A 25,519-nucleotide genomic window follows, 5' to 3' on the forward strand; every position below is an offset into this window, starting at 1 on the left:
CCCTTAAACAAAGCTCCACATACTTCTGTTAAATCCCCGGTGAAAGGTTTGTACTGTCCATGAATAGGAAGGTTTGCTCGGAGACAGTTAATTACGTCTGTGCGGACAGTGTCCCGAGCAGTTTCACGCACGAGCTGAATCTTAGTTGCTTCGCTTACTAGGCTGTGCTGAAGCTCCAATGCATGCACCTCAACATCGGTTAGTTCTGTGCCGCTTGGCTGCCCAGAAGGAAGTGCTCACGAAAGGACGTCTGGAACCACCAACTCTCTGCCACGGACGTACGTCAGCTGGAACTCATACTTCATGAGCCTCAAGAAGGAACGCTGCAAGCGCGGTGGCATATCTCCTACACTTTTTTGTGCAATCGCCATCAGAGGTTTATGGTCAGTTTCCGCTATAACTCGCCGCCCGTACACAAAGTGGTGGAATTTTTCAAGGCCATAAGTGACTCCAAGAGCCTCTTTTTCAATTTGCGAATAGCGTGTTTCCGCACTAGACAAGACTCTTGAAGCGTAGGCCACTGGTTTCCATCCCTCAACATGTCGTTGTAAGAGCGCCGCGTCTATCCCGTATTTTGAAGCATCCGAAGATACTTTCGTGGGTTTTGCCGGACCAAAGAGTGCGAGCACTGGGGTTGTAGATATTAGATTTTTGAAACGTTCCCATTCTATTTGGTGTGCGTCAGACCACTGGAACGTTGAGCTGTCCTCAATAACTCCGCGCATTAACGTTGTCCTCAAGGACAAGTTAGGCAAAAATTTACCAAAGTAGTTTTTAAACCCCAATAATCTTTGCACTTCTTTCTTACTACTGGTTGTGGAAAATTGTGAATGCTCTTAACGAGAGCGGGGCTTGGGGAGATACCATTTTCATTAATAATGTCCCCCAAGAACTCAATTTCCCTGCGGGCCACTTTGCACTTGCTCATGTTGAACGTGAGATCCTCTTGACTGGCTCTCTGCAGTACAGCGCGTAATCTGCCATTGTGCTCGGCCTGTGTTCTACCCCACACTAGAATGTCATCGATGTATACTCGAACTCCGGGTAAACCCTCAAGCATTTTAGACATGGTTTTCTGAAATACTTCCGGTGCAGAAGCTATTCCAAACGGTAGCCGGAGATACTGGTATCTTCCAAATGGAGTAGCAAATGTGCAGATTCTCGTGGTCTCATCATCTAACGGTATTTGGCGAAACCCAGAATTTGCATCAAGGGTTGAAAACCATCGTGCATCAGAGAGCTCTGCCTCAATGTCTTCCCTTTCGGGAAGTTGGTAATGCTCTCGCTTCACCCACTCGTTTATGTTCCGGGGATCCAGACATACCCTGAGCTGTCCGTCATTTTTTTAGCGCAATAACCAAAGGACTCACCCAGTCAGTTGGCTCATCCACTTTCCGGATAACGTTTGCGGCGGTTAAGCGCTGCAGCTCCCTCTCAAGTAACTGCCGCAAAGCTTGAGGGACTCGCCGGGCTGCTTGCACCGTTGTCCTGGCTCCTTCCTTTAGCACCATGTGGTACGCCCGTTTCACACAACCTAACCCCTGGAACACCTCTCGGAATTCGGAGGTAACTGCTCTCAAGTTATCGCAGGAAACTGCCAAAACACGATTCATGAGTCCAAGGAGTTCACTGGCCTGGAGACCGAGAATGGGAGCCCGCGACTTTTTTACAATAAAGAACTCGATGAGTTTTTTTTTTTTTTTTTTTTTTTTTTGTGTTGTTGCACTCCACAGTCAAGGATGCTTTTCCTGCGTGTGAAATTATGCCGCCACTGTAACGGCGCAAAATTGCCGTGCTCCTTCGCAAATCCGCACTCCTGCCTGCTTGTTTCCACCACGACAGTGGCAACAAGTTTGCTTGGGCTCTAGTATCAATCTTCAGCATGATATCCTTCAGCTACCTTCGCCGGTACCAGCCACTCTGCTTGATTACTTGCAGAAGTGCGTGCTCCCAACTCCAGAATTTCAGTCACTCCCGGCATCCGTGGCTTGATCGTCGCTTTCGTTAGTTATCGCGTTCACTCGTTGCTTCGGACAGCAAGACGCGAAATTACCTTGGCGATGGCATCTCTTGCATCATTTTCCTGTTGCTGGACAGCCTGTTCCTCTGTAAATGAAGTTACACTTTCGACAGCGGTCGATCGTCTAGGTGGTGCTTCCACTGGCACCGTCGAACGTCTTTTAGTTGTCTGGTGAATACTGAGAACGGACTCTTCTGGCTTGTCCCAAACTTTGTTTTGTTTTTCCGCTATTTTATTCGCTTTACACATGTCCACTGCTCTGGTAAGCGATAAGTCCTGCTCTCGCAACAGCCTTTGACGTAGTTTCTTGTTCGATATACCATACACTATTTGATCTCTGATCATTGAGTCTGCCGAACTGCCAAATTCGCTGGTCTTAGCCTTCAACAAAAGGTCTCTGTAGAATTGCTCAAACAGCTCACCTTCTGCCTGCTCTCGCATCCTGAATACGTAACGCTCGTACGTTTCATTCTTCTTGGGAGAACCGTAGTTATGAAACTTTTCTACCACGGCCTCGTAGGTTTGCTCCCCCTCGATGTTGAAGGTGTCGTAGACTTCCACGGCCTGCTCCCTGGCAACATGAAGCAACAACGCGATCTTCTGTCCCTCCTTCCTTTTGGCGGGTGGCTCCGTAGCTGTCATGAAGATTTCGAACCGTTGCTTGAAACGCCTCCAGTTCTCAGCAACGTTGCCTGAAAGCTGGAGCGGCTCTGGCGGTTCCAGTCCTTTCATGGCTGAGGCTACCGCAGGGCTTGTGATGACGTTCGAACCACTTCTGACACCATGTATCAGTCAGCGAGGCATCCGGTGCAGCGGGTAGGAAGCAAGTCACTTCGTCTTTATTGTCGTCTACCACTCACTGTGGCGGTGGCGCTAGTATCATGGCTGTTACAATATACATACCGGGTGTCTCAAATAGCAGCCAGGCTCTTTAAATCGACTGCAAAATTCGGCTTCTTAACCTATCGCGCTACGATTTTGTGCAGCGTTGCCCACAGGTGGTCCTTTTTTTTTATAAAATTTGCTCGATGGCCCAGTAGCAGCCATCTGCGCATAGAAAACTCACTTTCACCGAATGTGCACTGAGCAGGTCAGTTTTACCGTGTGAAATAACAAAGCGCAGATCTCTTTCTGCAAAAAAAAAAATGAATACCAAAACCTTGCCAAAGGTTTTGGTATTCATTGCTTGCCAAAGTCAGGGTTGGTCGCGTTCGCAGACGACAGAGTTACCAACGCTATTTACTTCTGGCGCTATCTTCAGACGGGCGCAGCGAGCACACAACAAAGTACATCGTCTGCTCGCTGCACCTATTGGGAGATGGCTCCACAAGTTACGCCCTCTCTTAATCAAATCTAGGCAATCTACAGCGCCGAATGAATCAGCGCACCAACTGAGCACGCCTAACGCTAGTAGCGTATGTTCTCTTTTCCTCTGCTTTCCTCTCGCTCGCTCTTGCGCTCTTCCTCTATGGGGACGCCCAGAACGCGCTCATTTTGCGGAGAAGAGCGCCGATGTAAGTCTCAACACGTGATGTTTTCCCCTCTTCGGACGAACTTGACGAAGACGTCCGGCTGGCACTGGTGTCCATTTAGTAAAAAAATTAGCGCTGCTTTAAGGTTCGACTAGCAGTCGGCCTCTTGACTTGCGTCTCTGGTTGAATACCGTAAATGGTTACGTGCCAGCTATATAACACATTCAGTGTCAATATAGATTCTTCAATGTCAGAAGCGCCTGTATAATGCCTTTGAAGCAAATTTACATAATCGCTTTTTAAATTCTTAATTTAATACATTATAGGATTTTTAAAAACAAAAATCGCTGCGAGTTTTTTTTTTTTTTTTCGTAATCTTTTTTTATAGTTTGGACTTGCTGAAGGCGTGTCAAACGTCGCTCGCAGGAGACACCGTTCAACAGCCAGTTCCGGCTCTGGTGTCCGAGTGCTCGCCGTCGCCTCCACGTGAAGGCGGGCTACCGGGGTTTGCAGTTCGTGCGCGATGCAGCCTACGCATTCGCGCACGCCCTGCACGACCTGCAGAGGGACCGTTGCGGCGCCCAGCATCAGGGACTCTGCCCCGCCATGGACAAAGGCATCCAGGGCCACACGCTCAAGCGATACCTCGAGAAGGTCGCCTTCAAGGGTAACCGTCTGGACTAGAGGGTTTCCACAATTAATCTCTGCGCTACAAAACGAACCGGAAAGATTGGCTCCTACTCATAAAAGACTCAAACGTTCACCCAATGTACACCCCCTGAAAAATGAAGGGCCTATTAGAACAGAGGTGGCGAAGCTGCGGCTCGCGAGCCGCATGCGGCTCTTCGCGTGTTAAAGTGCGCTCGCGGCTCCCTCCCCTACTACCCCCCCTCCCCCTACTTTCCCGTCTCCCTCCCGGTCACACGAGAGGAGGCTGCAAAAAGAGAAATGGAACGCGTTTCAAATTGAAAGACAGGTTGCGGTGTGGAAGTCTTGTGCTACTGCTACCACCTTACTTACTCACTCTAAAACAAGCCCGTGCGTCCATTTTCCCGCACAACACTCGGAGAGCGAATCACCGCAACTTACGGGGGCAGCTCAGCGAATGTCGAGGCCGAAACATACGTAGACCAAAAAACGCAGTCTGAGTTTTGACATTACGCAATGCAGGCGTGACGTTTTGCATTGCTTAATGTCACAACTCAGACTGTGTTTTTTTGGTCTAAACATATGCTTCGACATCGTCATTCGCTGAGCTGCCTCCGTAAGTTGCGGTGATTGGCTCTCCGAGTGTTTTGCGAGAAAGTAGACGCACGGGCTTTTCTTACAGTGTGCAGTTGGACCGCTTTTGACTCGGATAGATAGAAAGTAGTTCGAGTTTCGTTTATTGCTCTGGACAAAAATGCTGCCCCTCCCCCCCCCCCGTGGCTCTTGAAAGTTTCGTGGTTTTGTTTGCGGCTCTTAGGCCGGGTCAGCCTGGCCACCCCTGGACTAGAGTCTCGTTCGTTATCGGAATTAACCAGACAAATCGCTCCACCAACTAAAAAGAGACATGCACCACCATCCACCGAATCAAGAAAGAGCTCTCAATCTGTCAATCGTCCCAAAAGTTTAAAATGCGACACACCGTCGTGAACGCCCCCACTACATCCGAAGACGGCAGCACGTTTTCATTTCCCCTGTTAACACTACCCCTCGGACAGCGCCTGATCGGAGCCGACCTCTAAATCACACAGGACAAAAGCGGAACGTTCTTTTCTCATTTTTTTAAACAGCAACCACGCGAAGGACTCATGGCTACAGCCACAGCTGCTACAGCACGTCCGCCATCGCCGACGCCGAGATGTTTACGTGGCGAGGGGGAAAGCAGGAGGAAAGGCGGAGACGTTTGCAGACGATCAACGCTTTCGACTCCTCCTTGCAGCTCGTATTGCGACCTCGGCCCACAAACCACGTGACCCCGATCGAGCAGTTGGACTCTCTCTGTAATACAGGCTCTCTAGCATCGCTTAGAGGGCCTCTAGCATCGCTGACTCGATCGTCTGCAAATTTGCCCACCGTTGAGCCTGGTACATTTGTTGGTCTTATCTCTCAAAGGAAAGGAGATATGTCTTTAAATTTTACCAGCTACAATCAACTACTTCAGTGTACAGTGGCCTGCAATAAGAAAGACCCATTCGCCTATTTAGTTAACGCCTTGGTGTTAAGCCAACACATGCCAGACAGATATAAGTTTGAGGAAGGCGAAAGAACAAAGGTTAATTTATTTGTTCCTACTAAGAAATGTTGTCGTTGTCAAAGCGAATTCGGCTGATAAACCTTAAAATGCATTCTCTAATAATTACAGATTGCATTTTAAGGTTTATTTTGAGGTTTTAAGGTTAAGGCTGTGGAAATAGCAATTCCCGTATTACAGAGTTTTCAAGTGCTCGATACGGTCACGTGGTTTATGGGTCCCATTCGCAATACGAGCTGCGAGGAGGTGACGAACACGTTCAGAGGCAGAAAGAGAGAGAAAGCAAGAAAAAAGAAAGGGGGGGAGAGAGAAAGGCAATGCGGCAGCATCGTAGCAAATACTTTACCGGTGCTGGCGTTCCTACGTCACTTCCGCGCGGCACGGCGTCGCTCGGATTTCGTCAACGTTGGATCTGGTCGATACAGATAATGCCACGCGGTGCGCCTGAAATGCACCTAGCAGAGAGCGCCGAATGTCGTGCGGTGCCCAGTTTCACCGCTCATGTGTTCCATGCTTTACTTTCGTTCGCCATAATGACCGCGGAATGGGAGGCCCGTCTCTGCCGGGGGCTCCCATTTTCTTCGCTAGCTCGCCTCCAAACAGTTTTGCACAAAAAAAAAAAAATCGTATCTGGAAGAGAAGGGTGGCAAATTCGGCTGAATCTGTACACTCGCTCGGAGGCTCAAAACTTTGTTCTGGGCATTCGAGCGACTGTACAGAGCAATCGTTCAAAAAACATCTGAGATATGGAGAATGCGGATAAAGAGTGCCAGTGGCAGCATGTCTGGTGTCGCCGGCAAAAATACGTTTATTCGTCAGTGCCACGTGCCCTTATTGGCGCTGCAAAAAAGGACAAAAACAGCTTCGTTCTACCTCATGTGCTTCGTCAGTCAGTTCCCAACAGCTCTCTGTAGTGTAGTGTTAGTACAGTTAGTAGTCGGCATAGGCACTTTCAAATCCGAGACACGAGCCCTGGCCTGAGAGTCCATGCAGGCGAGGCACTTGGCAAGGGCGTTAGGTTGGTGTCGACATTTCATTGCTGAAACCTACCTGGTTCGTTGCGCGACAGAAAAGTCTAATTTTGCGTGCAGCACAAGAAGTGAAGCGAAGACTTTCTGCGGACCCTGCTTCCGCTCGACGTGAACGGTCAGCATACCGTACCATTCCGCCGATCCCCCTCACATAATGGAGGCTGCGCAGCTGCGCGTTAACCTCGGTGCGTCAAAATGTTGTAGCCACGATCCCCCAAGATACTTGAACTTGTGCAGTAAATCGGGCTAAGCACACGAAGTCCGAATTTTCTAGAACTCGGCAGACAAGAACGTTTCATCTGCGCCGCATCAACGGCAGACTTCTAAGCAGCGTAATTTTAACTCGCTCACTGATACACACCCGAGGAGCCAGCTGACGTCACCTCTAAACTGGTGCTTGATTGGCTATGCAGGCCCCTAGCCTTCCGCTGCGGTTACACAAGAAGAAATAAAGTCATAGGAGGAAAATGGCGACGTGCGGGTACACAGTGGAAGGTCCGAACAAGATGGGAGTTCCTCCTTTCCCTCGTCTTGATCTGCTAGTGGTATACTCTTGCCCCTGTACCTTGGGTAACTGCGTGATTTGTGAGTTGAGGAGGAAAGCTAGAAGGATGAAGGTAAAATATAATTTCATGGCCCCTTTAAATTGCAAGCGCTTCCCATGATTTGAGGTAGACCCTCTCTTCAATCTAGCCTCTCTTTAGGGTGTTTTCACATTACGTCAATCCGCCATTTTGTTGTTAGAGTGAGTGAGTAAGAAAATGTTTTATTTATCAGAAAAATAAGGCGTGATGAAACTTACGAGCATTTGTCCACTCTTTATTTGAGGAAATCATACGAATCCTCGAAATACTCTTTTAGCACGCGCCAGACAGCTCAGAACAAAATGGTGAACGGCATTACGTCAGTGAAATCGCTCTAAACTTAACTTTCTGTGGCAATGAAGAGAGAGCCACAGGGGAGCTAACGTCATTGCATTATAGCGCCAAGTAGTTCCCTCACTTTCTTGCTTTTAGTTTCGGTTTGGGCATGACAGATACGTATTTGCTACAGTTCGTCTCTTCGCATGAAGATCGTGGTTGGGGGGGGGGGGGGGGGGGGGGGGAAGGGGGGGGGGGGGCCGAACTCTGTTTGCCGAGCATGCAAGCACATCCGTCTCTTTCTTTGCGTTTCGCCCGTTCCTACACACAAGCCAACGTTTTCAATGAAGCACTCGGGCCATTTTACAAGGTACATTTCACCCTGAACCCTCTCGTCGCATTCTATCATATGCGGCGTCGATTCATTAAATACATTGAATATCATCAGCGCTACAGTTTTGAGGTTAATGACACGTAAATTCTTTTGAGGCTGCAAAAGCATAGCGCGGGCACGATACGTCGAGATATGAGAAAACGCACGCTACACTAAGTCAAATCCCATTTGGATTGCGTTCAGTTACCGTCGGCCCTAATGGTGATTGGTGGCAAACCACGGCTCGGAATACGTATACCGAAAGCTCGCGCTGAAGAATCCAAGAATCCTGTGCTCAATCCCGAACCGTGCTCGAGCCGGTGAGCTCGCTAACAAACCAGCATACAAAAACAATGGAGAGTCCCGATTCCCTCTGTCTCACTTGTGCGCACATGTTGCACACCCCCCTCTTGGTCTCTTTTGACAACTTTCGGTTGGCAAACTTCGCGGGAATCTTACGGGGCGAAGAAAAGTGACGATAATGCAATTAACACAGAGGTGCAAGTGAGTTGAACAAGAATAACGATAATAATTACTGGAGAAAGTACCGACGATATCGACGATGCACCACACAAGGAGTTTAAAGAACATGGAGAGGTCATGACGTCAGCCTCGTACAGCCCCCGCAAGTCATAACCTCTTGACTCTCGTCCCTTTTTCGCGCTCTTGCGAAGGGGGAAACAGCGCAAAAGTACGGAGGACAAAGAACGAGAAACACACAGACCAATCTGTCTGTTCCTCGTTCTTTGTCCTCCGTACTTTTTGTTCGATGTGGGAAAAGGGCAAGCTTTTAGCATGGAGTCAGGCACGCAAAAAGTCCTTTATTCACTTCTTCCTCTTCCCTCGTGTCGGCCAAACCGACACGAGAGGTGAATCACCTCACACATCTTTCCTACTAAGTCTCACACCAACAACCAATCACACCTCTACCCTCCTAAGCCTCACAACAAAAAATCACATCTTTCCCCCTCTAAGTCTCACACCTGCATCGTTCATTGCTCTTGATACCTCTTTGGTGCTCGAACACATCTTTCACTTTTTGTGTGAGCGTGGCAGCTATCGGCGCAATAAGGCCCAGGCTCTGGTGAATTAGCATCGTCTTCTTGCACATTCTCGGACTCAAACTCAGGCCCAGGCTCTGGTGAATTAGCATCGTCTTCTTGCACATTCTCGGACAGAAGCCTGACTTACCAAGTCAGGCTTCTGATCCAGAAGCCTGACTTGGTAAGGAAATCAGGTCTGTTCTGTTTCTGCGAATATAGCCTCCGGCGTCAGCGTCGATCCGCTATAATAAGGGTTCATTTGCACTGCTTTGGACGACTCCTTGTCGTTGCAGGTCGACTACCCACACGTCAGTTCCCTCGTCCAAGTCCCTGACGCCATGCCGGCGGTCGAAGTCTTCTTTTAGTTTTCGTCTCTGAGACATTTTTAATTTTTTCACGTTGTTAAGACCTGGAAGGCAAGGAACGAGGCGGCTAGATGAGACTGGGACAGTTTTTCGCAACCTCCTGCCCATCAGAAGTTCTTCCGGACTGTATCCATTTTTCAATGGACTCGTTCTGTAAGCGAGTAGGGTCCTATGGGTCTTCTGTTTTCTTCAGAGACGACTTCACTATCTCGACCGCGGCTTCTGCCATTTCATTGCTTTGAGGGTACCTTGGACTGGAAGTAATGTGGCGAAAACCATAATCCTTTGTGAATTCGTCAAATTCGCGATTAGCGAACTTGGGTTCGTTGTCGCATACCACCACGTCCAGTGTCCCATGCCTCGCAAAAATATACTTACTGTGCGTGATCACAGTTCCTGATGAGAGACCACCAAGGCGGACCAGTTCTGGGTACCGTGGAAATTAGTCAGTTATGACTAGCCACCAGGCTCCGTCCCAGAAGAACAAATTCATCGCTATTCTTTCCCAGGGACGCTGGGGAATTCTGTTTGCAAAAGAAGCATTTTGCGGTTGACACTCTGTTTGAGGCATACGTGACAGTTTTTGATGAGTCGCTCAATATCAGAGTCGATTCCAGGCTACCAAACAAAATACCTTGCTCGTACTTCGCATTTGTCTATCCCGAAATGACCTTCATGAAGTTGGTGAAGGACGGTGTCGTGCATTTTCTCAGGGATTATCACTCTTGAGGTACAAACTATTGCGTCGTCAACGAACGAGATGTTGTCTTTATCTCCCCAATAAGGTTTGAGCGCTTGCTCCAGGTCTCTTTTTCTTGGCCACCCTGTTAGAATGAGTTGACCGGCTGAACACTGTATGATGTCAGCGGCATAGAGGAGACGATGTGTTTGATGTAGCCATCGATCTCATCTTTGAGGTCGAAAGGCTCCGTCTGTGAGATAGGAGATATTGACAGAGCGTCGGCTGCCGTTAGATCCTTGCCGGGGACATAGACGATAGCGTACGTGAAACGCATGAGTCGCATGCGCATTCTCTTTAGCCCTGGTGTGAAGTCATCGAGTGCATTGGACCCAAAAAGTGAGATGAGAGGCTTGTGATCAGTTCCGAGAGTGAAGACTCTTCCTACGAGGTAGTCTCGAAACGTTTCGCTGGCCCACACGAGTGTCAAGCCTTCTTTTTCTATCTGTGCATATCGACGTTCGGTTTCTGTCATATCCCTTGACGCGTAGGCAACTACCTTGAACCGTTGTCCCTCCTTCTGGCGCAAGACAGCACCTAGTCCGTATGCTGATGCGTCTGCACTTACAACAGTTTCTTTGTTTGAATCGTAGATACCCAAAACTGGATCTGAAGAAAGCATAGCTTTCCACTGGTCAAATGCAAGCTGTTGAGGTTGGTTCCACACAAAATGATGTTTTGTGCTTAACATCGATGACAGTGGTTCTAAGACCTGTGCGCCATTGGGGACAAAACGTGCAAGATACGTAGCCATTCCCATGATGCGGCGCAACTCCTTTTTTGATGTGGGACTTGGCATCTGCAGAATAGCAGACAGCTTTGCTGGATCCGGACGAACCAGATTGTTCTCGATCAGGTGTCCTAAAAAGGAAATCTTCGTAACGCTGAATAGACATTTATTTTTGTTCAGCGTGATCTCAGTTTGAGTGAAACGCTCCAGTACTGCTCTTAGACGGCCATCGTGTTCATCTTGTGTGGACCCCCAAATTAGGACGTCGTCCATATGGCATGCCACTCCTTCTAGCCCCAAAAGAACATCGGACATCCTCCTTTGAAAATGTTCTGGCGCCGAAGAAATTCTGAACGGCAGCCTGTTAAAACAGAACCTGCCAGAAGGTGTTATAAATGTCGTCAGGGTTTTACTGTCCTCGCTTAAAGGTATTTGCCAAAACCCTGAGTTGGCGTCAATCTTCAAGAAAACGGTTGCTTTCTGGAGCATTCCCAAACTGGTGGAATCGGATGCCATTCTCTCTGGACGTTCTTGTTCAGTTGTGTAAAGTCAATTGTGCAGGTACGTATGGCTCCTGATGACTTAGGAACCACTACCATCGGTGCACACCACGCCACTGGTTCTGTCACTGGTAAAAATTACTCCCAGTTGTTGCACCCTCTCCAGCTCCATCTTTGTCTTGTTGAAAAGAGGCAGGGGCACCCTGCGAGGCGATGTCAGGGCAAAAGCCGTTGCATCAGGTGCTAGCTTGACCTCGTAGTCTCCTTTCATAGTGCCGAGCCCTTCAAAAAGACAGGGATACTCCTCCTCGGGGCATAGGCTCCGCACCTGGCAGATCTCAGGGAGAACCTTGAGCTTTTCTATAGCTGGCCTTCCAAGAAGCGGTGTTTTGAGGCCTCGGATAACGTAAACTTCCTCTTCGTTCCTGTAGTTTTTGAATGAGAGGTTCAGGTTTGCGACGCCCAAGACGTGAAGTCGTCTTCCGTCGGGCCCCTGAAGCTGGCACCTCGGCGGGTTTAGAGTAGGGTCTTTGAAAATACTCATAAAAAGGTCTTCGTTGACCACAGTTTCGTCTGCCCCGGTGTCTACCTTGAATAGTACTGATTGGTTCACAACCAGTATCACTAGTTCCCACTTTGAAGTTTGGGAGTTTGAGGTTGTGCCGAGCAATCGTGGCTCTTGAACGTCGTTTCTTGTTTGGGTAGCTGGACCTGAGGCCGTCATCAAATGTCCTTTTGAGAAAAATCCTTCTCCTTGCTCAGTAACATTCCTGAGAGAAGACGTCGACCGACAAACTGTCATAAAGTGTCCTCTTTTTCCACAACCTCGGCACACCGCGTCTTTTGCTGGACAACTTGCCCGAGAGTGTGTTTCGTGTCCGCACCAGGTACAGGATCATTCTGGATTTTTGGCGTCATGCTGGGGACGTTTTGACAAAGTCCTATCCCAAGCGACCGCAGCCTTTTGTGGCACTGTAAATGATCTGCTAGTGTGAACCTGGTGTGCTGACTCTGGGCTTTCTGTGGAACGCAGCTCTTTCTGTTGTTGTCGGACTGCTTCATGTTGACGGCTGATCATGAGCGCCTTCATCAAGTCTAACGACGAGTCCAACTGTAGTTTTTCTGAAACTGTCTTGTCCTGCAGGCCTATTACCAAGCGGTCTCTGATTAGTTCTTCTCTGAGTTCGCCGCACGTTTCGACTAACGTGTGCAGGGCCGTTAAAAATTCCTCCACTGATTCACTCTCCCCTTGTGTTTGGGTGTTGAATCGTGCTCTTTCATAGATTATGTTGAGTTTTGGAAAGAAGTAGGCTTCATAGTGGGCTAGCACGACATCGAACTTCTTGCCGTTTTCTGAACTTAGCTTGAAAGTGTTGAAGATATCTTCCGCTTGGAGTGCCCATCAAATAGACGAGCGTGTCAACTTGTCTTTCCTCGGCTGCAGCTTGCAATCCAGAGGCTGTGCGGTACCGAAGAAAACGTTTCTTCCCTGACGGCCATTCATTTGGAGTGGCGAAGGTAAAGGGCTCAGGTGGATCTATCTGGAACGATGCCATGGCGTACCTGGGGCCCTATGTTGCGCTTTTTGAACTCCCACGGCGACTACGGAGAAGGAAGTGACGTCAACAACGCAGCAAATTCAGATTGGATGTTGATTGATGAGAGATCAGTCAATATGCAATCTGCATTTGCTGCGTTGTTGACGTCACTTCCTTCTCCGTAGTCGCCGTGGGAGTTCAAAAAGTGCAACATAGTGCTCCTGGTGTCCGATTTTGTACCTTGAGGTTGATCCGAAATATTCCCCGTAGCGACTGCTTTAGCGGTCGCTTCAGCGTCTGAAGAGGAGCCGGTTGCTTCGCGAGCTGACGAGTTAAAACCGGAAGTATCGCGATCCCACTTCTGCCACCATATTCGATGTGGGAAAAGGGCAAGCTTTCAACATGGAGTCAGGCATGCAAAAAGCCCTTTATTCGTTTCTTCCTCTTCCCTCGTGCCGGCCAAACCGACACGAGAGGTGAATCACCTCACACACTTTTGGCGCTGTTTCCCTCTTCGTAACTATGCATAACCAACTCGCCCAATTTTCAACGGTTGTCACGCTCTCTCGCATTCTCGCGCCAAACTAAAACAAAGCTCCTCGTAGATCAGACCCTTTCCATGATCACGGGTGGAATCGGCGGTCAGCTGGTTCCACCTGTGATGTATAATACGTAGCTTGCAAATGTCGCAATTGCTGGGGACTGACGGTTATGTCTACTCACTGGTTTCTTCGAAGTTCGAACTACAACATGGTCGCAAATGACGTCACATGCAAGCTATGTACAACCAACTAGCTCAACTCATCCCCGTAGTGAGGTCGCTGAGGGTTGCACTGTCAGTGACGCAGTCTTCTATCCTCCTTGCCCGCGCCAAACCAAAACAAACCTCCTCGCAGCTCTGACTCTTCCAGTGATTTTTGTAGTTGTTCATAGTTTAGGGGAGGCGCTCGACGAGTGCGAGCATACGTGACGTTTGGTTCTCATCGTTTTTGCTGGAAACTGGGTGATTATCGACGGTTGTCATCACGTTCTTGGTGAACGGAGCAAGGCAGAGACTTGGTAGGTGCGCTCTTGGACACTCTCGCAAAGCATGATTGCGATGAGTTTGCTCGCGTACGTCGGCTATTGCTCGGGATGGTTCACACCGCAACTGAAGAAAAACATCGAGCACCGATTGCGTCCGACATCACGTATGTACGAATGAACTTAATAACTTAATAGATATTCCTAAATCAGAGCGGAACAAGCGTGGGGCTGTATAAAGGTATCGCGACTGGCGGAAAATACGTGACTCGGTTTCACACATTGCATTTGTTTACGACTTAGCTCAGTCTGAGACCTTTAGCCGGCCGACGACAGCGTCCTCCGCGTCAGCTTCCTTTCTGTTGTAATTCAGTTTACCTCTTTTTTTTTCATGTCTATTTTAAGACTGTACATGCGTCGTGTTGACTGGGCAGCGCGAGCATCTCGCGCTTACGCCCAGCGTACTTTTGTAAGTAACAGTTAAATCCGTCTCCATCACCCGAACGTCCCAGGTGTGTGCGTGTGTTGTTGTTGTTTTCACCGGCGGGGGTAGGGGGGAAGCGTTCCGGAATAGGAGCCAACGTAGGGACTCTCACTGGAGGGGCCCGGTGTGCACTTCCTTTGACAGGCTCTTGGCATCTGCTTTGAAGTGCACAAAGTCACAGAGTCCGCACACTCTGATCCCCTTGGATGGGGTCGTCATTGCCGCGACGGTGACGGAGGAGCGAGACCCATCGCTTTCTTGGTTCGGTGAGCTTCAAAGGATTACTAATTGTTTCACGTTACTGCAAAATTCGAAATTTAATGCGCCAGGGTCAAAGCGGTGAAACGGAATCCCCGCGGAAGAGCAACCGGTGCGATGTTTGCAGCCGCTCACGCAGCAAAGCCCCATCACGGCACCGCGCGACGCCGCACACTTTCGTTTTGCCGCCCTGAATGCCCCGTGCGTTTGCCCATTACCGTACGGAGCAAACGCAACGCCCCTCTCCCCACCCCCCCCCCCCCCCCCCGCTCAAAAAAAATTTACTATATTTACACGTGACCTGCGTCACTCGACCTCTCGGAGTTTACCAAACGTTGTCCATGTTTTCACCCTCCTTGTTTAAAAGTTCTTTTTTTTATTATGACTAGGCTTCAAACAAACGACGTCATGCCGTCTCCGTGTCGTCTAACCTCCTGAACCACGCACCAACGTTGCCACACGGGGCGCCTTTTTCGGAGGTCGATACGGGGCAGTGCAAAAAAGCGGTAGTAGTTTGACGTCTGTGACGTCATGCCCGGTTTTCGTCAAAACAGAGCTATTTGTACCGGTAACAAAATGATTTGTTGGCCTAGTTTTGTTACCTTGACATCTTCACCCCTTCACTTCGCGCACTCCTCCGGAGTCAACACAACTGTCATAGAAAAAGACGGCCCGTGACAGTCGTTTGCAAAGCGACGTAGCCGGAAACATATCACCGCGGCGTTTTTTGCAACCTCGGAGCTGCAGGAGCGAGCCGACGTTAAAAGTTTTAACTACGAGAGTGTCAACACGAGCCACGTAGATACCTGCGCACACTCGGAGCGGACGCGCACGTATGACCGAGGTGCTTCGGGACCGATCTTTTACGATTACCACTCGATACTGACGTGACACTCGGCAAAGAAAGGTGGGACCGGCATTGCGTAGCTCTCACAAACTTTTATAGCTCGACAGTGACGTACAGTCGTGTCAGAATAAGAATGGCATACTAATAACAAAGTGTGCGTACATACCATGTTGCGAAGGTAATCCATACGGCGTTTATTTGAGCTCCATATCACACAAAACAAGGAGATAAAATCGATGAGAGTCCCTTTTCGACGACAGCGTTCGTCACCGCTGCCTCGGAAAACAAGGAGATGACAAGGGGAAGAGATTGACCTCTTAATCTAAAATTGAGGTCAGCAATCGAACTATAATACGGGAAGGGTCCACAAGGGTTGCGCAGGCGTTCCATTCAGCAAGCCAGCCGGTCGTGGGCAGACGGTCTTGGCCAAGGACCGTCGGAGCAACGCTGCACCGAGTCGGAGTGCCGGCTAGGCCTAATTCTGCCGAGCTCGCTCGGTCGGTCGTTGCCGTTGTAGCTTTTCCCGGGTGTTTGTGGATCCAGCGTTTGTGTTCGTCGTGGCTGGTTTCAAATACTTCCTTCTTCTTTCTTTTCTTTTTTTTCCTTTTTTTTTTTTGCTGCTTGAAATTGGGACTTACGAGAAGAGCACGCAGAAAAATAAATGTCCGTTGGTCGTCGTGACCAAGTAACTGAGCGACGTTGTCGTTCATGTTGATTTGATCGTAGAAAGACGATTCCGAAGCTGTTGTCATGCGTACATTTTTGGCGTAAGATCGTTTCGGTAATCTGGCCTCTGTTCTTTAGCGCATGGCACTGCAACAATATAGATGGATGGATGGATGGATGAATGCGGCTGAGCCCTTTGTATCGGGCGGTAGCTTATGCCACCTAGCCATTTTGTCTTACCACTTAAGCTTAGAATATTTAAATTTGAAATCTATATTTACTCCGCACTACAAAGAAAATGGGGCTATAAAACCCCCTTGCCATCACTTAATAAGAAAATACCTAGTTTTCCCTCGCTTTCTGTCACCATTCACTTAATCTTTGCTTGGTAATCTCTACAATCTTGAAATCCACCCTCTCTTCGCCGTCTCTAAAACCCAATGACTTTATTAAATCCATGTTGTCTTCGGTAGGCATAGGGTGAAGCCCTTTACAGTAGATTATCAAGTGCTCAGTCGTCTCGTCCTCCTCTCCACAAGCAGTGCACACTGTATCCATTTCCTGGTACCTCGCTCTGTATGTTCTGGTTCGCAGAACACCCGTCCTCGCCTCAAACAACAATGAGCTTCCCCTAGAATTGTCATAAATGCGTTCTTTGGCAATAACTGTTTTGTTTAATCTATAGCTTTCCAGAGCCGTCTTTTTCTGCATTCCGTCTAGCCACCGATCTCTTTCTGTGGCCTTAACTTTCTTCTTAACTGAGACCTGCTCTTCCGTATCTCCACTATAGCCTAAAAGCTTACCGCTTAATTTCCTAGTGCGCTGTCTCCACTTAGTGTCTATGCTCCTCATGTATATATAGCTGAAAACCTTTCGTGCCCATCGGTCCCCATGCATTTGCCTCAACCGATCCTCAAATTCTATCTTGCTTACCGCTTCCCTGCTCTCAAAAGACGCCCATCCCATGTCTCCTTGTACTCCCTGGTTTGGCGTTTTGCAATGTGCCCCCAAAGCCAGCCTACCTACTCCGCGCTGTTTTATCTCTAGCCTTGCATGCACTTCGCATTTCATGCATAGCACTGCGTTTCCAAAAGTCAAGCCAGGCACCATGACCCCTTTCCAAATCTCTCTCACCACCTCATACCTGTTGTAATTCCAAAGTGCTCTATTTTTCATTACAGCTGCATTTCTGTTGCCCTTACCTATTATATACTTTTCATGCTCTCTGAGATATTCTGCCCCGTCACATATCCATACTCCTAGATACTTCTATTTACTAGCTCTCTCAACTATAATATTTTGTATTTTCAGCCTTTCAACCTCACCGCAACCGCCGCCTCCTTCCGCCCCAACACTGGACACAAACAACCCGCAACAAGCTCTCTGCAAAACGGAAAAGGGAAAAGAATTATATATTTTTGTTTGAAAAAACCCCGAGACTGCGGGTAAACGACACAACACTAAAAAGTCTCTAACACGGCTGAAATTTTTATTTTCCGAAATCTGGTTATTCGATACAAAAGAAAAACTTCGATACAAAAGAAAAAAAGGGGGAGAGGGTGAGAACCCCAAAGAATGCCACTTTCCACCAATGTAACCTTTGACTAAATACAAGGACAACGGACTCTGCGTCATGCACCTCTCTTATCTTTGACCCCTCACTACCCGACCGCCAAACACACTGGAAAGCCTAAGCCCATTAACACACACACACACAGAATAAAACGACTTAACGTTTTCTCTACCCGAAAACCTACATTAACCCATTAACACACACACAAAAAAAAAAAACGACTTAAACGGATGGTGAACCGAAATTTGGATTTCAGAAAAACAATGCAGAAAATGTAGGCGGGGCGCTACAATCCCTACACCACTACTCGTAAGGCGATACCTCGAATGGATGGCCGTATTTTTGGAAAAAGAGGTCGAGATTGAACCAGGCCGACGAGGCTGGTGACGTCAATATACCGAGTTTCCTCCTCTCTTCGCTTCGCTCCCTCAAGGCCGCGAAGCGGAGAAGACGCGAGGCCGTTCCCTCTCCTTCTCGGAGAAACATAATAATAATAGTACCTTTATTTTTTCAAACAAAAACAATGTTGAAAAGGTGATTTGGGAAAAAAGCTGTAAAAACAGCTTGACGAGCCCCAAACCACCTACACCAGCAGTCGCGATGCAGGCACTAAAGATTAATACAAAATTGAAACATGACATGTGTACTACATGTTTGAACAACTTTACAAAGAAAGAACTGACGCTAAACAAGATAAGTAGCATATTGATACAGTTTACACAATAGTGAATACACACACAGAACGTTAAACACCACTGAAATAAACGCGAAAGAAACCATCGATTCAAAAGATTTTAGCGCTTATCACGGACAATTTGGCTCGAAATAAACATTTGAAATAAACATTTCTCGTAAGATGCTCACCGATATATTGCTAAGCTCAATGCCTTGCCTACTAAGCTGGTTAAGGGTAGAGGGCAAAGTATATTTTAAACTTTGGTGGCCGTAGTTTGTTCTAAAAAAGGGTACTTCCCAAGGTTCTTTAATTCGTGTTGGGTACCTATAAATTTTATCTGTTAGCTTCGCTAAGTTTTTAAGGTGACATTGGGATAAATTTGTTTCTATTTTATACCTTGCACATAAACGATATTTATATAAATCAAAAATTTTCATCACACCAATCTTACAAAAAAGATCATCGGTTGGATGTCCTAGTGGCACATTAGAGATACTTCTTAATATCTTTTTTTGTAGCATAAAGATTTTGTGGAGGTTGGTATAGGTAGTAGTGCCCCATATGAGTTGACCATAATTTAAATGTGAATAAAATAATGAATTATATAATATTAACTTTGTTCTAAGTGGTAGGATGTGTTTATGACGGTATAGAATACCGACGATGCTAGATAACTTTGATACGATATGATTAATATGGTCGTCCCATGACAAGTTTTCTTGAAAAATAACGCCCAAAGTTTTAAACGCGGGAACAATTTCTATTTGAGAAGAATTTATAAAAATATCCTTGGTAATATTAATATGTTTATTCTTAGGTCGGAATATAACTGCCTTTGTCTTACCGGCGTTTATTTTTAATGCATTATGTCTACTCCATCTATTAAGCTTTTCTAGTGTTTCGTTCGCGTTATCAATGAGCTCCGACACATCATTACCATCAAACAATAGGCTTGCATCATCTGCATAAATAAAAAATTGAGTTGAGTGACTAATATTTACGATATCATTTATATATACATTGAATAAGAATGGCCCGAGAATGCTTCCCTGCGGAACCCCCGATTCAATCGGTTTTATTTCAGATGAGTGCCCGTTTATATGAACATACTGTCTGCGGGAAGATAAATATGAACGTAGAAGTTTTGATACATGACCACGGAATCCATACATATCTAATTTCTTTAGTAGCAAATTATGATCTAGATAGTCGAACGCTTTAGTGAAATCTACAAATAAGCCGAGAGTGAGTTTGTTTTGTTCAAAATTTCTAAGTATATGTTCTTTTTGCGCAAGGAGAGCAAGTTCTGTGGATCGATGCTTTCGAAAACCAAACTGCGACGAGCTAATCAAGTCATGATTATCAGCAAATGTTGTCATTCGAAGTAGTATAACCTTTTCCAAACCCTTAGAGAAAACAGGAAGGATTGAAACAGGTCGATAATTGCCCAGTTCGTTTTTATTTCCTTTTTTATATAACACTGTTACATTCGCTAGTTGCATTTGACAAGGAAACACACCGTTTATGAAACAGAGATTGAATATGTGTGCTAAGGGAAGAGAAATAAGATCAATTACGTATTTAACTGGTTTGATCTGCAATCCATCGGAGTCGCAACTTTGGCTATTTTTTAGTACATTAAAGACAGATATTACCTCTGAAGCCGTAACAGGCATAAGAAACATAGATTCATTATTTCGAGCATTAATATATTTGCAAGCATCTGACTCTGGACGTTCTTTAACTAGATTTACATAATAGTCATTAAACGCATTTGACAATGCTTGTCCTGACAGCTCTTGATCATTGTGGCTGATCTTTAAAACTTGCTTCGTGGCGCACGAACGACCCAACACAGAGTTTAGTTTTTTCCACATAACGTCGACTCTGTTATTACAAGAAAGAAAAAAATCACAAAAATAAATTTTCTTAGCATTTTGGAGTTCTTTGTTTAATTGGTTTCGATAACGTTTAAATACTATTAGTTGTTCCATTGATTTTGTTTTTACAAATTTTTGATACAACGCGTTTTTAGTACGAATTTTTGTGCGCAATTGTTTTGTAATCCACGGTTTACGACTTTTCCTATGGGTGCTTAATTTTTTATATGGAAAGCAGCTTTCATATATTTTTTTGAATTTGTTCAAGAACAAATCATATGCTTTATCTGCGTTCGTTTCATGAAGGACATCGTCCCAATCCACACAAGATAGTTTTTGTCTGAATTCGTTCATGCTATCAGGCGTTATATTTTGAAACTGTATAGCTAACTGATCATTATATTTTATGTTTATTGTTTGATTTTTCTTTATACACAAAAATATACCCAAGTGATCGCTTATATCAACTATCGCTACGCCAGATTTGATATATGATGTATCGTAGCTTGTAATGAATAGATCTAATAATGTCGATGATTCCGTTGTAATTCTTGTAGCGGAATTTATCATATTTTCACATCCATTTGATTTGATTAACGCATCAAATTGTAATTTACATGTCGTATCAAGTAGCATATTAACATTAAAATCGCCTCCCAAAATTACGTTGCATTTATTTTCATTCGCGAACTCAAAGAAAGACTCTAAGTAAGCAAAAAAGGAAGACAAGTTCCCACTTGGTGGGCGATAACAGACAGCTATAATGCTCTCTCCTATCAGTAAAGACAGCATCTCGTAGTCATTGTGAACGCAGCAATAATCAGATAGCATCTCACAGGAAATGTCAGCCTTTACTATTAGGGCAACGCCCGCGCCACGACATTCTGTGCGGTTTAAAAAGTAACTGTTGTACATTGGTAGATTTAAAACGTTAGTATTGTCCGTGAACCACGTCTCTGAAAGCATAATTATATCAAACGAAAATTCGAACTGATCAAAGAATAACTCAAGCTCATCCGTTTTATTTCGCGCTGATCGAGCGTTCAGATGAAAGCATTTAAGAGAATCGATATACTCGTTTCCTAAAAAAAGATTTCACATTCGAAGGAAGAAAATAATCACTGGACATAAAGTTCCGTTTATTCAACACACCATCCGTGCCATCCATTAAAAAAAAAAAGACTAACATCTTAAAACTGAGTGCGTGTCACATGAGGCATCACACCAGCTTCTCTAAGTCATCCAAAGACCTGATCACGTGCACTTGCTCGCGATCCTTCTTGCGCACAAGGACGTGGCCGTTTTTGTACCAGACGTACCGATAGTTCGTTGTTTTGGCCCATTCTTTTGTCTCCCAAAGAAGGGCTCGGTCTTGTTTGGTGAGATTTTCTTGAATGTAAGCATCGTCTTTTGATTTCCTTAGAATCTGCCGTTTACTGAGCCATTCATCTCTGATTGTCTGATGAGCGAAGCGAACAATGATGCCTGGTATTTTATCTGCTCGAGATGATAAGCGATGGATAGCGGCCACTTCATTGAGATCTAAGTCTGGCACTTCAAGTTTTTTTGCAACCTCATTCACTTTGGCAAGCAAATCCTCGTTGTCAGTCCTAGGAATTCCGTGAATTTCTAGATTTTGTTTTCGGCTTCGCCGTTCCAGTTCGTTCACTTCCTGCCTAAGCCTTTTTATTTCCCCGCCGGAGTCTGTTTGTTCCAGAGTTTCTACTCGTTTCTTCAGAAGTTTTGTCTCTCTTTTCTGCTCAGCAAGGTCCTTGAGCACTTCGTCGTACTTGTCCGACATTACCTGCATCGATCTTTCTATGCCACTCACGGTTTCTTTTAGGCACATTAAACTATCTAGTTTTCCATTGATGGAGGCCAACATGACAGCTAAGTTAAGTTCGCTTTCCTCCTTGGCACCCTGACTTTCACCTCGGGATTTTACAACTTTGCACGTTGGGCACCGCCATATCTTACGTAAGGCACTGCCTTTTGCCCTAAAAGTCGCTTCGGAGATGCCGGAGCAGGGACTGAGGTGATACGCGTATCCGCAATCCAAGCATGTTAACCCTGAATCAATATCTGACACTTCCCTATTACACTTTGGACAAATATCAGCCATGCTTCAGCTATTGAAAGTAGACAGTGTCAGCAGCGGCAGCAGCGGCATGCACCAACAAGGTATGGACGTAGTAAAAAAAAATTAACCAACCTGCAACGATAGCAGTCACGATAAGTCTTGCAGTTCGGTGCGCTGCCGCCACTGCTGTGAGCCGCACAAGGGGGAAGCAGTTCTTTTTCACTTCGGCGGCTAGTGACGCAGTCTTGTGACGTGGACCAACCGCAGCCTGTCGACGAGAGCACTTGCAGAGGCGATCGCTGCACTTTTTTGACGTTGATGAACGGCCCGTGCTCCCTGTATGACGAGGCCTGCAACGATAGCAGTCACGATAAGTCTTGCAGTTCGGTGCGCTGCCGCCACTGCTGTGAGCCGCACAAGGGGGAAGCAGTTATTTTTCACTTCGGCGGCTAGTGACGCAGTCTTGTGACGTGGACCAACCGCAGCCTGTCGACGAGAGCACTTGCAGAGGCGATCGCTGCACTTTTTTGACGTTGATGAACGGCCCGTGCTCCCTGTATGACGAGGCCTGCCACGATAGCAGTCACGATAAGTCTTGCAGTTCGGTGCGCTGCCGCCACTGCTGTGACGACATCATCTCTGTCAAATGCGCCTCCTTTTCTTGAAAAAATCGGTCATCCGTTCGAGATATCGCTGTATGAGTGATGTTTTGGTGTTTGTAACATCCCGTTGCACGCTTTTACCGCGAGTTTTGTGAAATAAAAATTTCGGTTCAGCATCCCTTTAACGTTTCTTCTACCCGAAAACCTACAAAGATAAACCTTGAAGGTCAGAACTTTTCACAGCCTAAGAAAAGAGTCATTAAATATTTTCTTAGGCATTGATAAAAGAGTCATTGACAATACTAGGTCACGGGAACGCAGTTAATAACGAAAATTATCCCTGGAGAGGGGGAACAAGAGGGACAAAGGACGAACACAAATCACCAAACACAGCTAGGTGACTGGTGCGCGACCGAAAAAATCCGCCTGGTCCGGGTTTCGAACCCGGGACCTCTCCATTACAGGTGGAGCGCTCTACCAACTGAGCTAACCAGGGGTTAGACGTCAGTAGAGCAAACGGGTTTCATCAACCGCCACCACGCAGTCTAAACCAACAAGGGTGAAGCTTGCAATTTAAGGTTATGATTATAATGCAATTAAATGCAAAGGTGCAAGCGAGCTGGACAAGAATGACGAAAATGATCCCTGGAGAGGGGGAACAAGGGGAACAGAGGACAAACACAAATCTCCAAACACAGCTAGGTGACTGGTGCGCGACCGAAAAAATCCGCCTGGTCCGGGTTTCGAACCCGGGACATATATCCATTACAGGTGGAGCGCTCTACCAACTGAGCTAACCAGGGGTTAGACGTCAGTAGAGCAAACGTCTAACCCCTGGTCTGGTTATATTGGCACTTCGATGCAAAAGAAAAAAAAAGGGGGAGAGGGTGAGAACCCCAAAGAATGCCACTTTCCACCAATGTAACCTTTGACTAAATACAAGGACAACGGACTCTGCGTCATGCACCTCTCTTATCTTTGACCCCTCACTACCCGACCGCCAAACACACTGGAAAGCCTAAGCCCATTAACACACACACACACAGAATAAAACGACTTAACGTTTTTTCTACCCGAAAACCTACATTAACCCATTAACACACACCAAAAACCTACCCGGGACCTCTCCATTACAGGTGGAGCGCTCTAAAAATCCGCCTGGTCCGGGTTCGAAACCCGGACCAGGCGGATTTTTTCGGTCGCGCACCAGTCACCTAGCTGTGTTCGGAGATTTGTGTTTGTCCTTTGTCTCTCTTGTTCCCCCTCTCCAGGGATCATTTTCGTCATTCTTGTCCAGCTCGCTTGCACCTTTGCATTTAATTGCATTATAAGCAGTTAATAAAACGTCGTTTGGGTTGGACAACGAACTTCGGCGTTTTCTTAGGCTGTGAAAAGTTCTGACTTTCAAAGTTCATCTTTGTAGGTTTTCGGGTAGAAGAAACGTTAAGTCGTTTGTTTTTTTTTTGTGTGTGTGTGTGTGTTAAGGGGTTAATGTAGGTTTTCGGGTAGAAAATACGTTTAGTCGTTTTTTTCTGTGTGTGTGTGTGTGTGTGTGTGTTAATGGGCTTAGGCTTTCCAGTGTGTTTGGCGGTCGGGTAGCGAGGGTCAAAGATAAGAGAGGTGCATGACGCAGAGTCCGTTGTCCTTGTATTTAGTCAAAGCTTACATTGCTGGAAAGTGGCATTCTTTGGGGTTCTCACCCTCTCCCCCTTTTTTTTTTCTTTTGCATCGAAGTGCCTATATAACCAGATTTCGGAAAATAAAAATTTCAGCTGTGTGAGAGACTTTTTAGTGCTGTGTCGTTTACCCTCAGTCTCGGGTTTTTTTCAACCATGTGCAATGGCTCGTTTGCGCCCTTACTTTTTGTTCATATATTTTTGCTTGTTTTTGCGTTTCCGGCATTGACGTCACGGATGTCACTGCCCCGTATCGACCTCTGAAAAGGGCGTCCCTTGCCACACACGCAAAGGACGCCATTTTTGTTTTGCAATGAAAAAGAAAACCTGCGGCTAACTTAAACCAAGAAAACCCGAAGGAGGCAAAAATCGTTCACAAGTTTCGCATATTCTGATTAATATTCTAGTAACATTGTGAAATCATAAATAAAAAGAACAATTTTACAATATTTTTGTTCGTTGCAGACACGATGACAGAATTACCTGACGCTTAAGGCATGTTCGATGTACGTTTTCCTTTGTGCTTCGAAGATCTCTGCGCAGGCATATTTTGTGTTTTCAGTGTCACAGGACCGTCGTACAATCGGAAGAAAGTTACACCCAGCAGATTATTTCGGTTGAACTATATCAACACTATACGTGGTATTCGGGTCACTTCCGGCCGCCATGACAGGGAGCAGGAGACACTTTCGGTTCGGGTACTGTTTGTATGTGCTTAAAGGGTCACGTCGGGCGGCGGAGAAAAGCTCACCGGAGAAAAGCTCACCGCAAAACCGGCAGATGCGGAGAAAAGCTCACCGATTTTTTTTAACTTAGCGGATTCAGCGTCAAACGTGGCAATTTAACA

The 25,519-nt window shown here is 46.5% G+C and overlaps 1 protein-coding gene across 3 annotated transcripts in view; it reads left to right on the plus strand.

The window, feature by feature from the left end:
• The window catches only part of LOC8029976 (metabotropic glutamate receptor 2), a 99,345-nt gene that overhangs the window by 19,933 nt on the left and 53,893 nt on the right, over window positions 1-25,519 (plus strand). For all 3 annotated transcript variants that reach the window (XM_029985429.3, XM_040502309.1, XM_029985430.3), the window contains exon 3: window positions 3,919-4,159. In XM_029985429.3, coding sequence (XP_029841289.2) covers window positions 3,919-4,159 — 241 coding nt within the window. The remainder of the gene's footprint in view (window positions 1-3,918; window positions 4,160-25,519) is intronic.

Source organism: Ixodes scapularis, unplaced genomic scaffold (assembly GCF_016920785.2).
Source record: "Ixodes scapularis isolate PalLabHiFi unplaced genomic scaffold, ASM1692078v2 PGA_scaffold1__304_contigs__length_218370807, whole genome shotgun sequence".
NCBI classification, from domain to species: domain Eukaryota; kingdom Metazoa; phylum Arthropoda; class Arachnida; order Ixodida; family Ixodidae; genus Ixodes; species Ixodes scapularis.